This window comes from Aristolochia californica, unplaced genomic scaffold (assembly GCF_029961685.1).
Source record: "Aristolochia californica isolate CCGP_79_NKW_82.1479 unplaced genomic scaffold, dmAriCali1.0.hap1 SCAF_2, whole genome shotgun sequence".
Taxonomy (NCBI): domain Eukaryota; kingdom Viridiplantae; phylum Streptophyta; class Magnoliopsida; order Piperales; family Aristolochiaceae; genus Aristolochia; species Aristolochia californica.
In genome coordinates, this window is record NW_027181881.1 from 48,007,159 (window position 1) to 48,023,833 (window position 16,675).

Genomic DNA, 16,675 nt, shown 5'->3' on the forward strand with positions numbered 1-16,675 from the left:
GACGGAGGCAGCGGGCAACGGCGACGGAGGAGGCACTCCGACGATACACCAAGAGGGAGAAGAGAGGGAGGCTGAGAGGCTCTACGACAAAGGCTTGGCCTCCCGTGCTCTGCGACAAAGGTTGAGAGGGAGAGGAGAGGGAGGCTGAGAGAGAAGAGAAGTCGAAGGTCGCAGAACAGAGGGCGATTGAAATTGCTGAAGGTCATGATTGAGCAAGAGAGAAATTTTTTTTTTGAAACCCTTGTTCGACAAAAATTCCTTCCCGACAGCCCGAGCTTGAGATGTATGAGCGATGGTAAGTGAATTCAGAGCTCGACCCCTTTGAATTCACTTACCATCGCTTTTATGCCTAAAACGGGGGGAAGCGAAATACATCTGGACTTCACTTTCCCCCTGCACTTACGTTGCGCACTAACGCATTTTGGCTCCATTTACCTAGCGTAAGTGAAATACATTTCACTTACATTGCGCACTAACAGGGCTTAAGTAACCAATTCAAATTTAGCTAGAATATTTATTTATTTATTATTATCTAATAACCCATGTGACTTATTTACATATACCTTTTTACAAAAAAATAAAATCATATTGGTATTGTAAATTATGCAATTATAACATTTAAGTTGATCTAAACCCTCTTAAATTTGAAAATGATAAGCATACCTAGTTCAAATTTAGCGGCTTTTTTACATTTCGATTGTGTTTACCACCCTGAACCATCTTAAATTTGACCACGATGACCATAGTAAGTTCAAAATTGTCCATGTCGAATTTGTATGACTCTTTTTCGTATCCACCAACCTACGTGTCTAACTAATATATATTGATTATTAGAGAATTGATTTGAGTTGATTTGAATCCCTTAAGGTTTGGAATCCTATGGAAAAAAAATAAAAAAATGATAATTAGACTATTATTATTCTCAAAAATAGTTAGCGAAAAGAGGAATTTAATTATTATATTATTTTTATTAATTATTTTTTGGAATAATAATAGTGAATATTTTATTTTATTTTCTTTTGCAAGGGTTATGTTTGGAACCCAAAGAAAAGAAAATAAAATAAAATAAATGAAAATGGGAGAGAAAAATATTTTTTGTTGTTTGTCCGTAGAGAATTATTAAGATAAAAAAAAATTGGAGAGAAAATTTTAGTAATCAAATTTTTAAAATTTACTAACTTTCTTTTATTTTTTTCTACATATATCCAAATAAGAAAAACTATATCTCTCTTATGCTCTTTCTCTCTCTCATTTTCCATGAGCAAAACTCATTTTAGGAAAAACACTGAAAAATGCAAAAAACCAGATAGGGAGATATCGTTCGATCCGATCTGGCAACATATATTGGGCGACGTGGCGAGATACTTGCAGACCACAAGCTCTCCTCATACCAACGTGTGGACTATCGAGCCGCCACGAGTGCAGCGCATATTTCCACGTGGCATTCATTGGGAGGCCAGCGGAGATCGCGACCAACTCCAACCTCTTATCGTCTCCGCCAAAAGACTCCCGGCTGTCGAAATAAAAACGCTTTTTCCCTTCTCTGCTTTCTCTTTTCTGTTGCAGGGAGCGGCAGCGCCATGACAACTGCTTCTACTCTCTCTCTCCCGTTCTCTCTCTGCCGACCCTCGAAGATTAGATTTAGTACGAAGAAGGTAAGCTTGGAGTCGTCGTTTATCGACGCTGTGGAGTGGAATACCAGTTTGGTTACTTTCAGGTGGTTGATTAATTGGTTCGTTTTTGTTTTGTAAAATTTCAGAGTGTTGTTAGAGGAGGATTTGGTGTTTTTGCTATATTTGGAGAGGAAGGCGGAGGTCTGGAGAAGAAAAATTTGAATGGATGGGGTCCATTATTTGACGTGGAGGACCCCAGGCCTAGATTTCCACGGAGTAAGGGCAAGTTCTTGGATGTTTATCAAGCGATTGAGGTGGCGAGGTTTGATATCCAATACTGTGATTGGAGAGCTCGGCAGGATCTACTCACGATCATGCTTCTTCACGAGAAGGTACGTCTCTTATGACTCGCTCTTGTTGAAATTGAACTCTGCATTGCTGCTTTTAAAGGGGTTCTCTTGGGTTATCTGTTGCCTTGAACCTTGTTGAGCGGACTCCTGATTCCGGGAGCATGTTCACATGGAACTGATGCCGCGTTGGCCAATAAATTTCCAAAATACTGCTTCTATCAGTTGTGTGAAGTTTCTGCGCTTCGGAATAACGCAGTGGTTGCCACACTCTCTGCATTTTCCATTTTGTTTTTTTAACCGGATAAATGTCCAGCACTGCGTCACATGCTTGGTTCCCAGATGGATAAGAGACACGGAGCATGCAACCTCTATTATGCAAAATGAACAATGGAGAGAAAGAAAAGATTAGCCTAGCTCCAATCTCCTTTCACAGCGGAAACCCTCCTGATACAGTGACTGTATGAACAAACTATGAACAGTATCATTTGTGTTGTGCTTCAATAGATATCATTCAGTCAAAAGAAATCGCTAAATGGATGCTCTAGTTGTCTTCGCAAAGGCTGGTTTGCTGAATTCATAGGAGATCATATGTGACAATCCTTATTATTTTAGATGTTTGGATTATTCATTCAAAAGCTTCCAGGATGGGCTTCTTGAGTATTGGATGGCTCAACTGAATGAGATGACTGTCGGCAAAGTGGCTTACTTGAGTCTTTGGCATTCATTCTTCGTCTTTCCTACTTGGTTCCAAGATGAACTCTTTCACCGTACAGTTTTTAGACGAATCAACAAATTAATTTCTTGACAACTTTTTTTTGTTTATTTTGGTGATAACTGTACCATGACTTTGTCACAAAAAATAAAGCGTAGTAAAACATAAATAATGCTTTGACTACCGTCTGTGTTGCTTGTTTGTATGTATGTTTCTAACTGCTCTTTTGCAGGTGGTGGAGGTTCTCAATCCATTAGCTCGTGAATACAAATCAATTGGCACCGTGAAGAAAGAGCTTGCCGAGTTACAAGATGAACTAGCTCAAGCTCATAGACAGGTTTGCTTGCATTTCAGTTGAATAATCCTGCGTCCCTTAATACCCTATACTAATTGATTGAATAGTTTCTATCAGAGCCAAACTTTATTAATGATTCCTTAACTAGGAATATAAAATGGTACTTAAGATAAAAGTATCTGATCTATTTGTTGTATCACAGGTTCATATATCTGAAGCTAGGGTTGGAACTGCCTTAGACAAGCTTGCTTACATGGAAGCCTTAGTGAATGATAGACTATTACAAGACCACAATGTACAGGAGTGCGATCAATCTCCTCCAAGCACTTCATCTTCTAAAGACACTTTAAAACCAAAAACACCTCGGAAAAGTTTAAACGTGTCAGGCCCCACTCAACCTTACCACCCTAACTTGAAGAACTTTTGGTACCCTGTGGCTTTCTCTAATGATCTAAAGGATGACACCATGGTAAGATGATAGTTTTTCTATAACTGGATAAGATGAGGTTCTAATACATTGACGTGTGTAACGTAAATTACTTCTCTTTAACAGATTCCTATAGACTGCTTCGAAGATACCTGGGTAGTATTTCGTGGAAAGGATGGAAAACCTGGTTGTGTACAGAATACATGTGCTCATAGAGCATGTCCTCTGCATCTTGGGTCAGTTAACGAGGGCCGCGTACAATGTCCATATCATGGTTAGTATAATCAATTGGCTTGCGTTTTGAAATTTTGTTCATGAATGGAATATCTGCCCTTGATAAAAGCTCGTGATTGTATTCTCCAATAGGGCACATAAAAGTTTGAGATCTGGTCTACTATTTGAAATTTTATGACTTCAGTGAAATTTCATCAGGGTGGGAGTACTCAACTGACGGAAAATGTGAGAAAATGCCATCAACTCGGTTGCATAAAGTCAGAATAAATTCGTTGCCATGCTTTGAGAAAGAAGGCATGATCTGGATCTGGCCTGGTGATGCACCTCCAATGGCTGATATTCCATCACTTCAAGCTCCTGAAGGGTTCAAAATCCATGCTGAGGTAGCAAGGCATTTTCTTTTACTCTTGTTCTTTGATGACTCTGTTGTAGTTTTGCAGTATTGATATGCTTTAACTGTCACTCTCTTCAATTTGTCTTGTAGATTGTCATGGAACTGCCCGTTGAACATGGGCTTCTTCTAGATAATCTTCTGGATCTTGCCCATGCTCCTTTCACACACACTTCCACCTTTGCAAAGGGTTGGACAGTTCCAAGGTTTGCCTTAATTATTCCAGTTCTGAAATGTATTTTTATTGATCTGATTTTGCATTATAATTTCTTTTAAATACCTGTATTGTCACTCAAGTAGTAGTACATAAGTTATTGCAATGTTCATCAAGTTGGGATGGTTCAACTAGCTTTAGAAAAAGTTGAGAATATTTTATTTATCTTGGCATTTATTGGATTTCCAGCTTGGTGAAATTCTTGACTCCTGCATCTGGCCTTCAAGGTTACTGGGACCCCTATCCTATTGATATGGAGTTTCGGCCTCCTTGTATGGTTCTCTCGACTATTGGTATCTCAAAGCCTGGAAAATTGGAGGGCCAGAATACCAGACAATGTTCAACACACCTGCACCAGCTTCATGTGTGCATACCTTCCTCTAGAAACAAGACAAGGCTGCTGTATAGAATGTCTCTGGACTTTGCACCTATATTGCAGCATATACCTTTTATGCACATCCTGTGGAGGTATTTTGCAGAGCAGGTAAAAATCTTGAACTCAAATCAACTTTCTCTGTTCCATTTTCTTCCCAATCAATTTAATATGAAAATGTCAGACGTAACTCAAAAATGTTTGACTAAGAGTTTTAGCAGCAAAGAGAACACAAAGTGCTGTCTGAAACATGTTATTCTGTTGGCCTTCTAAACAGTTTTTTTAAATTCACGGCTTATGTTCTACATTCTGGACACAGGTGTTGAATGAGGATTTACGGCTTGTGGTTGGCCAACAAGAACGAATGATTAATGGAGCAAATGTTTGGAACTGGCCTGTTTCTTACGATAAGCTTGGAGTAAGGTACAGACTATGGAGAGATGCACTCGAACGAGGAGCTAAGCAATTACCCTATAGTAAATCTTCAGCGAGTCCTTGAACAGATGGAGCGTCATCCACTATACCTCCTAAATCCTTGCTAAAGCACAATCATGGACATGTATAAACTGGAGCGAGGGTATAAACTGAGTTTTTGGCTTGGCCTATCATCTGCGGATCCTAAATGGAAGAAGATGGTCTCTGATGCCCCTGTAAAATAAACTGTAATCAAGGAGAAGTGCAAGGCATAGCAATGGCTTTGTCCGTCTTGATTGTTTGTGTACATTTTATGATTCAAAATTTCTTTTTCTCTTTCTTTTTGTTTTTACCCATTTTCTTTTTCTCTTCCTTTTTGTTTTTACCCATTTCATTAGAAGAATTCCGGAGTTCACTGCTTTGTAACATGTTCTAGAGTACACATTTCAAGAAACTGGTTTTGGATCTTTCAAGGGGGATACTTGAGGTGTTGTGTAATTCTAATGTTAGCTTAATCTCATTACCCTCTCGGAACCCTGCTTCGTTCATCGGAAGAAGGAAACTGTATACCGATTGATTCCTCCCTTTCTGTATCTTCCTCGTGGAAAAAGCACAAGAGAAGAAGTGAAAATTCTCAGTAACTTTGTGTCATTCATCAGCATTCAACACAGAGAACACGAGCACATGACCCAGATTTAGTTCAGAAAAATGTACAAGAACCATAAGTAACATGTCACAGAATACTGATTCCTATCCCAAACATAAAAGATTTCACGAGAAAACCAACGAATCACAGGGAAGCACCGCAGAAGGGGCAGAACCGGAACTCGGGCTGAACGACGCGATCGCAGGAGTAGCAGCGAGGGACATTGGGAAGTAAAGAAGAGGGCTTGTCGTCCACGGGAGGGAGGGAGTAGTCTCTAGGGAAGAAAAGGGAACAGTTGTTGCAGTACATAGCGGGCTCTTTGCCGGACCAACGCCACACTGGAACGAAGAATAGCTTCAACACTTTTTCGTATTCTACGAGATCGGCAAGGGAGCCACATCGAATACAGCGGCTGGCACCGGACTTTAGAACCTGCCGGACCTGTTGGTCCACACCGCCGACGAAGAAGAAGAACATTCTCAAAACCCGGGATGGATTACGGATACAGCTACCTCATATGCCTCAGTTGTCGTAATTACTTAAAAGGCGCAAGAGAACGGCATCGGAGTTTCTAGAATGTGAGAGCTGCAACCAGGCTTGAACCGAAACATAATTTTCATTTGATTTGATTTATTTTCAAATCTGCCCCTGGCGTCCTGCGGCTCGACGGTTCCCCGCTTGTCCCATGCCCGTGCGTTAGGGGCCTGGGGCCATCGGGGCGGCGAACTCGTTCCACATCGACCATATTATCTCTTCGGGTCTAGAAATCAGTACAACTGCGGGTTGAGGCAATTTTGGCTTTGTATTGGAGTGACAACAGTGACAAAGTAGTGGCATAGATGATTGTTTGATTTTTTTTACTACATAAATCTAAATGAGGCTAACTTATGATTTGAAACGTTAGAAAGGATGGGAAAATGTTTGTTTGTTGCGAGCTTTAGGAAACCCTTGCTTATTTTCTCCTTCTTCCCTTTGACTAGGGGCACATAACAAGGGTGCAGAACATGCTAGACCTTTTCTTCTTCCAGTGTATTTATGATACCTCATCTTCTCCATTTAAAATAATGTCACCTCTTCCTTTAGGTAGAGTTTTCCTACCAATGGCCCATATAGCCTAATTATCGAATTCGATTTTCGTAGTGGCCCCATTGCAATTCGCTTCACCTTAACCATCGACCAAATTAGATGTGGAATTACAAGTAAAAGACTTAAACTTTTTCACAATTTTCCTAATATTTTTAATGCTAGTACAAAGATTGTGCATGTGGAAATTAATGTAATCAAAACCCATTAAAAATTTATGTATCTTATACAAAGTCAATCAAGTAAGTAGAAGTAATAAATCTTATCTACTCATAATGTTACTTTGGCCTATACTCTTTTACTACAACTCACATGACCAAGATCCAATTTATGAGCCTCAAAAATGGTTCTAGTAGCTTGATTACCATTTTTTTGTGTTTTCCGGCAAAAGAGAAGTACCACTAACAATTGTATAAATTTCCATGGTTCGGTAAACCGGACCAGCTCAGGTTTGCTTTGATAGCCGGCGTGTGGCCTGGACCAGACAGTTGCGCACAAACTTTGAAGAGGATATCCTTCCCGAATGAAATTACGATAATACCACTCCATTTCATCACACTTACTTCAAGTGCTTGCTGCCACAAAAGGGACAATTCGGGAATAGAAAAAAACTGACCGGTAAAAGTCGTTAAAAGGTCGAATTCGGAAGCCGGACTTTTTTTTCTTCCTTTTCTGCCCTATATCGGTTTTCCCGCTCTCTCTCGGGCAGAGATTGGCGACTGCGTCTTCTAGAAACGCTCTACCATCTTCTTCTCCACTCAACTCCTAATTTATTACAACTTTCACCTTTCGTCTTCGACTCGTTCAACTCGCATTTCACTTTTCCTCGTCATGTCTCGAAATCTCCGTCCGCCTTCTTCTACTTCGATTTGTTCACCTTTTAAGGTGACTGCAAACGAAGGATTTTGTCAGTTGCAGGGGATTGAGAGATGGGGTTTTTTGGCGTGAGAGCTAAGTTGTATGCGCCCAAGGAGGAGGTTGATCTTGGTCCGCAGAGCAAGGAGACGTACCTCCGAGCAAATGTCAAAGGTTTGCAACGCCTTTAAGAGTATTGTTTTAGTTTCTGTTTGATTGATTCTCCAAGCCACAGTGCTGGATGCTGGTGCTCGACGTGGTTTTTAGTAAATGTGGTTCAATTGAAGTTTCTACTCTGTTATGTGTTTTTCGTGTAAATATGACGGCAAATGCTCTGAAGTAATTGTGATAGTTGTTTTTGCCTTGTTTGACTAATTCGTGCTAGCTGAGTGTGCTTTCCGCTTTGTTAGTTTATTTCTGCTTCGGAATCTTTATCTGAAATTTCCTTCCAGAATTTATTATTCTCACTTTTCTGTTGTTTAACAAAGAACGCTGGTAGTTCCTTCTCCTACATAGCAGCATGGTTTGGTCATTTTACCAACTTGTGTTTGTTCTTCTTCTTAGATTTTCTTTCTAAAATATCATTATTTTTTTTAATTTTCTTTTTTCATTTCTTAAGTTTGTTTTAAAATACTCAAAGATTTCTCTATTTCTCTCTCTCTCTCTCTCTCTCTCTCTCTCTCTCTGAATTTCAATTTCTTTCCCTATTTATGTGTCGCTCATGGTGCTGTTTTTTTTCTATTTCCATTTAGTGATTTACTGGTTTCATTCTCTGCTGCTCCCAGTATGCTTTTGAAATAAGGATCTGGGTAACCATAAAATGATAAAGCGCTCAATTTGATTCATGTGAACGCACTTCTTTTTTCTAAAGCGGGAATATTAAAAACGTCCCCCATTACCCATGCATAAATATGTTGTTGCTGACATTTAGAATTTGCATGCTTGATTAGCTCCTCGGATGGCTGGAATTGTAATCAAGATTTCTGTATGGCTTCTGGAGTCTTGGATTATTGGTCCAATTGCTAAGTACATATTGAAAAGAGACAATTTGATCCACAAGGTATGTGTCAGCATATTTTCATCAACGTGTGTTTAAATAGTTTCTAAGAAAAATGTGTACGTTTAAATAAAACATTCGTACATTATTTGACATTATTGCTCTTACTGTACCTGTTTTTCATAAGTGTTACAGTTTGACTAAATTCAGCTCTATGTGCTATTTTTAACAATAAATCCATTTCTAATTATTTATGTAATCAGATAAAAAAATTGTGTTAGATTTTTTGGTTAAGCTATAATTCAGTTTTCTGACAAGCATAGTCCACATGCAGCTAATCTCATTTGCAGGACAGATTGAGTCTCCTTGGTTTGTTCCATTACATCCATCAAAAGGTATGACGTTGTATAAGAAGGCCATTCAAATTAATAAAATTTGGATATCACACAAACACATTCACACTCCATTCCTCTTTGTTTTTTAAATCAACTTTCATTCAATAAGTAAATTGAACATCTTTGCCAGGTGGATGTAACTTTGCTTGGTGACTGTTTTTTTCTGTATCTTCTGCTTTTTTTTGTATTACTTAAATTCACACCTGACCTCAAAAAACCATGGCAGATCATCAAGAGCAAGAAACAAAAAGCATACAATCTGATTTAACTCCACCTGAACGGGTTGAACAGGCCATGGACTGTCTTCCTCCATGTCCAGAAAAGATTGCTGCTTCCACATTCACTTTTAGGCGATGGACAATTCGAGATTACTCGGGAGCCTATCTTTCTGGAGAAACGACTCCTACTATGGTGATTTCTTGTAGCACTTTCTATGTAGTTTGGCCTATATCTTACATAATGTCTTACTTCTAGGAGGCTTATGAAGTAGCTATACAGGTTGTAGAGCGGCTTTTAGTTGCAGTTAAACAGTCTTTGGAACCTAACCTTCAAATGGGATTTTTTATCAAGCAAGACACTGAAGATATTCTAAAGCAAGCCACTGAATCAACTCTTCGATATGAGAGAGGTAAAAACTCCAACATATGACACTCCATTGTCAAATATCTTTTAGCCCTCTACTCACAGAAACAAAAGGTCTTTTAACTTTTATTTGGAGATAGAAGGAAAAAATCTGAAAATGTCATTTAGCTTTTTATTTCAACTAATCTTACTTCCAAACATAAGGTAGATAATGTTAAGAAATAGTCTCACATGGTATCAGAGCAGGTACTTATTTGTGGGCCTCCACCCAAATTATCCACTTGTAGAGCCACAAAAGAGGGCCTACACGTGAGGTGGAGTGTTAAGAAATAGTCCCACGTGGATTAGAGAGTACAATGATCTTGAGTTTATTAGTTGGGAAAGAGGCATCCTAAGTTGGCTAGTCATTTTGGGATGGGCCTTGGACCCAACTTCACAGATAATAGAGATGAGAAGGAGGGATTGCATTGGAGGGGTGGGGAGAAGGTGTGATCTGCTTTCCTACAGATAATATCTCAATCAGATATGATAATATTAAAAATAATTTTTTTCTTTTGATAGGAATATCATGGATAGTTGTTGCATGAAATTGTCAGAAGTTTGTCACGCTGTGTTCTCAGAGGAGAACCTTTTATTTTGAAGAGAATAGTCTCTATATTTCAATTGTGTAATCCCTAGATTACCTTGACTCTCTGCATGAGGGAAAAATGAATTCACCACCTGGTATACTATCAAGATACTGTACATGTCATGAGTATCTTGCTTGGATTCAAGTTGGTAGCTGATATCTTTTCAATAAGGCTGTAGTTTTTTTTTTTTTTTTAATGTGAACTCTATATAGATACAATTAAAATATTAATCAAATATCCCTAGCTATCTCCTCCTATGATCTTCTCGTCCACCACTAGAATCCACCATGTTCTGATATTTCTTTTCTACTACAAAGCATGGAAAAGAAGAAAACCTGCGAAACAAACAACTATATTAATAGAGATATAATTAGAATGAGGCAATCCAATGTAGTAAATAATAATCTAAAGCAACAAACTTTATTCACTGTTGTAAAATATTTGTCACCAATGTTATACACTAACTTCTGGAAGTTGAGTTTAAATTTTCCTTTTCTACAATGCTTGTCCACACTAGCTTCCCACTGATTTACTGTCACCTATAGGCCAACCCATTTCAGTTTTGGATGGAGTACCAATTGCAGTTAAGGATGAGATAGACTGCCTGCCGTATCCGACTACAGGTGCTTTAATTTTGCCTCTGGATTTCACCTTTAAGATATATTTTAGCCATTAAGTCTGGCTTACCATCATCCCTCTGTTGACATAACTTAATTTTCATTCTAAATTGTCTATTTCTTCTCTACTTGATTGTTCTAGGTGGAACCACATGGCTGCATAAGGTTAGGCCTTGTAAACGAGATGCATGTTGTGTCCAACACCTCAGGTCTTGTGGCGCAATACTTGTTGGGAAAACCAACATGCATGAACTTGGTACAGGGATAAGTGGGATCAATCCACATTATGGGTACAAAAGTTTACTGATTCTACTTTCTTGTACCATGTTTGATATATACTTATCTCATTACACTTAGTAGCTAAGCTGTTTCTATTTATTCATCCAGTCATTCCTTTAGTTATTTATTTTTATGTAATTTCAGGGTTACTAAAAATCCTTACAACATCAAAAGAATCTGTGGAGGTTCATCTAGTGGATCTGCTGCAGTGGTTGCAGCAGGATTGTGCCCTGTTGCTCTTGGTGTTGATGGTGGAGGTAGATAGCTTCTGTTTCCTTCAATTGAAAAAGTTTACTACAAATGTCGAGATGGGGCTTGCGTTCTGACAAATCACATGTGGTCATAAATTGACAATAATCTATTTGAAATTAAAAATATTTTGATCTTTGTTTTGGACTTATCCCATTTTGCCATCTGTTATATATTTTTCAAATTTAATGATAAACAGACAGGAGAAAGTGTTACTTAATAATAATCAGACAAACTAGATGTGCTAAAAGTTTTCTATATAAATTGTAGTTCTTTTTTTCATAATAAAAGCTCTAATCAAATATGCGTAGTTGAGTAAGCAAGCTATTCCAAAACCTCTAACCAATATAGTTGGTGATTTTTTTCTATTCTTGCAGTATGATACAGATTTGTAATTGAGAGCATGGAAGCTACACCACTTATGTTATTATTTTATCCAGTTATTATTTTAAAAATCAAGCAAATCAAGTCCAACTTTCATATACTGTAAATGAGAAGAAACATGTGGAGTTTGTGATAGTCCAAGATGATCATCACTACCATCAGTGAAAGAAATCTTTCTTTTTTCCCCCAGTTTTTTTATCCTTGACTGGGAGTAAGATGATCTTATTGGCACCGAAACATCCTCCTATATTTCAATAATAAACCATTTGAAAACAATATACAGTAGCTTAGTTTCTGAAATTAGCTGCTTTATTTCCACCAGGCAGGGCAACTCCTGTTTTAACTCCTGAGTGAATCCATTGTAGTCAGAGGATTAATGATGTCTTCTGTAATAGGACATGACAATCATGGACTATCTCCCCAAAAACAAGATAGGTTGTATTTCCCTCAGTGTATTGAATATAGTAGTGCTTTATCCTCTCCAGTAGAGGCCTTCAGGAGATGTCAGCATTTTTCAGATTTCAAATCAGCCAGCATTTTCAATCAGCTCAGTTTTCCAATCCTGTAGTTGGAACTAAAACTAAACATTTTGATTTGGATCATTTGGTAATTTGTTTCTTTAAATCTTTACTTTGTGGGGTTACCAACCACTTGTCAATTCTATTTTGCTTTCTAATGGCATGGGTATCAAGACTAAGCTGCAATCAATTGCACGATGAGATTCTGGTCTTACCCTTACAAATGAAAATCACCCCAGTAATCTGGCAAACTCGTCATTCTAAATTTGTTTTGGATTTATGTAATGTCAGGTCTGTCACCATAGGAGAGCATGTAAAGCTTAGGTATCCTTGAGCAATGAACAAGGTGCAGCCTGCCATATATAATTTTACAAGCTTTTTGAGCACTTTCACAGCGTACATCTGCCAGATGCACCATCCAACTGATGATGAGAAACTAATTCTTTTGGCTTCTGTTAAATGCCCTTGGTTTATTGATGCATTCAGACTTTTACATGAAGATTTCAAGCCATTCAAAGACCATGCATGTAAATTTCACCACCGTCTTGATTTCAAGATCATCAAATATCTTTCAAACTTTAAGAGATAGCACGATTTGATCTGCCTTAGATTTTTGCCTTTTAGGCAATTACTGAATCCTCAAAAATTGTTTATGCTCTGTTAATAAATTTTGTGACTATTTTGAAAAAACATAATAGTATTCTTACAATTAGAGGATAGACACTCAAAGTGGTAGATGAAATTGATTAGTGGCAGCATTGGTCATTTCATAGTAAGGTAGCCGTGACTTGTTTCTATTTTGTATCTTCAGGTTCTGTGCGGCTGCCTGCTGCTCTGTGTGGTGTAGTCGGTTTTAAGCCTACTTTTGGATGCATATCTCACATAGGGTTGAGTTCCCTTTATTTTGACCTAATTTCTCTATAATATTTAAACTCATGCATGAAAAGATTCTAAGATGTATTTCTTTCTTTTCTTCCAGTGCTCTTCCTCTCAACTGGACTGTTGGATCCATAGGAATATTGGCTGGTACAGTAGAAGATGCGCTTATAGTGTAAGTTTTTCCTTGATGAGAAGGTCATCAAGGTCACTTTTTTCTTTTGTTTTAAGAGGGCTGAATCTTGTTTGAGTTGGAACCTAAAATAGTTTCTGTGTTCAGCCATGCAGCCATTAGTGATCACCCTGTACAAAGCGAGCTTGCTTATTCACCTGTAAGTGCTACTATATACAAGTTGAAAAATATGAGATTTGGGGATAGAATAAAAGAGAAAAGAGGGGAAAAAGAGACCCGAGAGAAATCAGCCTTACTGCCTTGGAAAAGTGTGAGAAAAATCACATTCTACCTCTTTTTAATCAGGGTTTAAGTGATATTTTACAAGAGGACAAAAATACCCTTCAATATTCAATATCTCCTAAAATACATGTCTAAATTGAATGAAAATTGAACCAGAGATGAAATAAGACATTGTCTATCTAACTGCCATAATGTAAGAGAAAAATGTAATGTGAGAAATAACCAAAATACCCATGGACTGGTATTTTAACACAAATCGTTACTCAAGATAACTTTCACCATATGCCTATGTCATGGGTCTCATAAAAGTTTTCCTTTCTTTTGATTGTGGAGAAATTACCAGCCAAGAGTGGAGTTTCCCCAGCTGAAGTCAACAAGCTCAATTTCTAACATCAAGCTGGCAAAATATTCTGAGGTTTGCCTATTTTAAAATATGAATAGATATATCAAACATTATTTTCAGTTTCATGTGTTTTAACTGAACTGATATGAGTCTCTTCGGAGGCATGTCCACAAACAAGATCTGACAGTTGCTTTTTCTATTTTCTCTTTCTTTTGTTTTACCAAGTAGTGGTTTAATGATAGCCATGAAGAGATCAGAAGCTGTTGTGACCAAGCCCTGACTAGGCTCTCCGGGCATTATGGATGGAAGGTACTGCTTCTGACTCTGAATTATTGATTTTAATGATAGAAACAACCTTTCTAATATCTCAATTCTCTCTCTTTTTTGTTTTTTTACTTTTAAGACCGTAGAGGTGACTTTACCAGACATCGAGGCTATGCGGCTTGCCCATTATTTAACAATTGGATCTGAGTGCACTACATCATTGGGTCGCCACCTTGTTACGTCGTATGATTTGGTCACTGTTTTTGTTAGTATATAACCAGTCTGAGCAAAACGTTTTTGAATTTCTTACAGATATCCTCTTCTTTCTTCTAGGAATGTCAAACAATTCGGATGGGATACAAGAGTAGCAATGAGCATATATGGTGCTTTTAACAGCAAAGAGTATCTAAATTCCCAAAGGCTCAGGTTCACTATTATACCTTTCAATTTTTAATTTTCATCCTCAATTATTAGTATCGCATGAGTCTCTCTTTCTCGCTCTAATTGTCATTCTGCAGTTCCTTGTAGTTATAGATGATAGGTACATGGTATGTATTACGTCAACCCATCTATTTTGAGCTGGCCGCATGAATCCCCCTCCATATTGTACTCCTTTTTCTAGTTTCATCAATAGGTTGCTGTCTTCAAATTTCTCTTTCTTGTCATCGATGTTATTTTTCACTTTATTGTGTTCCTTGCCAGTCCCCCAAACAACATTGACAAGATCTTGCACCACTTGGATCTTCTCTAGATCCCACTTAACTGCTACAAACCATATCTTTAAAGTTATTGTTGTCATGAGAAGTACGAGTTGTGTTTTTCTTTATAATACAATTCTTCACAGTCACATTTATAGAAGTGTTCCTTATTATTGGATCAAACTAAATAAATTTTAAGTTAAAACAAGAGAACAATAGTTTCTCACACGGATTTCATACAGAAGACTACCGTAGTGGAATGTCGTCCTATGTTCATGGCTCTTAATTTTTTTTCTCTTTTCAACGATTTGTAATCTCATAGGTACTTGTCGGATATTGTTGTGGCGCAATGAACGACCTGTCAAATTTTGTTTCTATTTCTTCTGCATGACGATGTGCAGATCATGTCTTTTCTCCAGGAGACGCCAAATGTACTTTCACAAGGAGATATTCAAAAAAGCGGATGTAATTGTCACACCTACAACAGGGTACTTTTCTAGCTATACCGCATTTAAGTTTCAAGCAAACAGATTATATGCTTTGGTACTCTTCATCAGTGGATAGGAACTTGAATCTTCCAGGAAATGTTTTAGCTTAATCACCCCAGAATAGGAATGTGGGGGGTCGTAATGCAGGGACAGGGTTGCAGAAAAGATTAGTAAATTATGATGTAGTGTTTTCAGAACAAAATAGAGATGTTGAAAGACTTGGGTCACTATCATTTATAGTTTCTAAGAAGCACTTCTTCTAAGCTGTTTTGCTTTGGTGTTTTGGACAGTGTTACTGCGTACTCAATTCAAAGCGATGCACTGGAGACTGGTGAGCTTGACTATATAAACGGAGGTACTTTCTCAACATATAATATTTCGTCGTTCATAAGCTATTTTCCTATTGTATTCAGATGCCAGTTTATGATATACCAATGTGTGACATGTTTATATTTGCCATAGCTTCGCTTGTTCGATACATGATAGCAGGAAATTTTCTTGGGTTGCCGGCCATTACCGTCCCAGTAGGTTCTCTTTCATTTTCAATCATTCGACCCGAAGGGTAAAATTGGCTTTCGACATTTAAGCAGAAATTTTTGTTGCATAGATTGGCTACGACAAGCAGGGTTTGCCTATTGGCCTCCAATTTATTGGACAACCATGGGGTGAAGCAACATTGCTCCATCTTGCTTTTGCAACGCAGGTAATAGTACTAATCACCTGTCATCATTTGAAGTTTTCTTTCATTTCAGCTACTAGGTATCTTTATTTAGAAAACCTTCAAAGTAAACGCGTGTTATTGTGTTGGTAAAAAGACTAGAAGTACTCGATCCCACAGACATGGCTGTTAGCTTGTCACTTTACTATGAACCTAGTTCAGATCGAATCCTTTTATTAGTCAACATTTTGAGATTAATTTCACTTTGCTGGGTTTGATCTCCGAGGTCGTTATTTAAACGCAAGTTTCTGTTGTCAGAAGTTCACGGCTTTTGAACTTTGTTAACTGCAATTGTTGGAAAAGCGAGAGTTTATATTGTCTTTCAGAAATGCTGTATTATCCGATGTTTCTTTTGCAGGCCATATGCATGAAGAACTATAGAGATCCTGAGGTTTTCTTTAATCTCCTGAAGGAATAGGCCCCAAACTAGATCGATATCGTTCCTGGGATTACAAAAATTGGCCAAGTTAGAAATTTACGCGGGCAGCTCTTTTGCTTCAGTTGACGTGTTGTTTGTTTTATTGGATTGTTGTCAAACTTACTGTTTTCCAATCTCCTACTTTCGGATGAAAATTTATTGATTTACAGACTCAGAAGCCTTCCCTTTACGTAGGCA

General features: G+C 37.9%; 3 protein-coding genes across 3 annotated transcripts; 2 read left to right on the plus strand and 1 right to left on the minus strand.

Moving 5' to 3' along the window:
• Positions 1–1,571: 1,571 nt before the first annotated feature.
• Positions 1,572–5,451, plus strand: LOC137956202 (chlorophyllide a oxygenase, chloroplastic-like). The gene is made up of 9 exons (XM_068803584.1): positions 1,572–1,655; positions 1,760–2,005; positions 2,908–3,012; positions 3,173–3,439; positions 3,524–3,671; positions 3,830–4,014; positions 4,116–4,228; positions 4,426–4,720; positions 4,929–5,451. The coding sequence occupies exons 1-9, from the start codon at positions 1,581–1,583 to the stop codon at positions 5,106–5,108; spliced, it is 1,614 nt and encodes a 537-aa protein (XP_068659685.1). The 5' UTR covers positions 1,572–1,580; the 3' UTR covers positions 5,109–5,451.
• A 193-nt stretch (positions 5,452–5,644) lies between these two features.
• Positions 5,645–6,231, minus strand: LOC137956205 (uncharacterized). Its single transcript, XM_068803588.1, has one exon. The coding sequence runs from the start codon at positions 6,144–6,146 to the stop codon at positions 5,814–5,816; it is 333 nt and encodes a 110-aa protein (XP_068659689.1). The 5' UTR covers positions 6,147–6,231; the 3' UTR covers positions 5,645–5,813.
• Positions 6,232–7,681: 1,450 nt separating this feature from the next.
• On the plus strand, positions 7,682–16,649 carry LOC137956201 (fatty acid amide hydrolase-like). The gene is made up of 20 exons (XM_068803583.1): positions 7,682–7,781; positions 8,558–8,667; positions 8,939–8,999; positions 9,226–9,410; positions 9,498–9,627; positions 10,756–10,833; positions 10,970–11,117; positions 11,251–11,363; positions 13,069–13,144; positions 13,237–13,308; positions 13,414–13,465; positions 13,892–13,963; positions 14,120–14,200; positions 14,295–14,398; positions 14,489–14,581; positions 15,273–15,341; positions 15,632–15,696; positions 15,804–15,865; positions 15,949–16,044; positions 16,418–16,649. Exons 1-20 carry the CDS (start codon positions 7,682–7,684, stop codon positions 16,475–16,477), a joined length of 1,827 nt encoding a protein of 608 aa, XP_068659684.1. The 3' UTR covers positions 16,478–16,649.
• Positions 16,650–16,675: the final 26 nt, after the last annotated feature.

Coding starts and splice junctions, on each gene's coding strand:
- LOC137956205 (XM_068803588.1), bottom strand. CDS start 6,146: ATGTTCTTCTTCTTCGTCGGCGGTGTGGACCAACAGGTCCGGCAGGTT.
- LOC137956201 (XM_068803583.1), top strand. CDS start 7,682: ATGGGGTTTTTTGGCGTGAGAGCTAAGTTGTATGCGCCCAAGGAGGAG. Junction 8,668..8,938: donor GAGACAATTTGATCCACAAG/GTATGTGTCAGC, acceptor GTCCACATGCAG/CTAATCTCATTTGCAGGACA. Junction 13,145..13,236: donor GGATGCATATCTCACATAGG/GTTGAGTTCCCT, acceptor CTTTTCTTCCAG/TGCTCTTCCTCTCAACTGGA.
- LOC137956202 (XM_068803584.1), top strand. CDS start 1,581: ATGACAACTGCTTCTACTCTCTCTCTCCCGTTCTCTCTCTGCCGACCC. Junction 2,006..2,907: donor TCATGCTTCTTCACGAGAAG/GTACGTCTCTTA, acceptor GCTCTTTTGCAG/GTGGTGGAGGTTCTCAATCC. Junction 3,013..3,172: donor TAGCTCAAGCTCATAGACAG/GTTTGCTTGCAT, acceptor GTTGTATCACAG/GTTCATATATCTGAAGCTAG.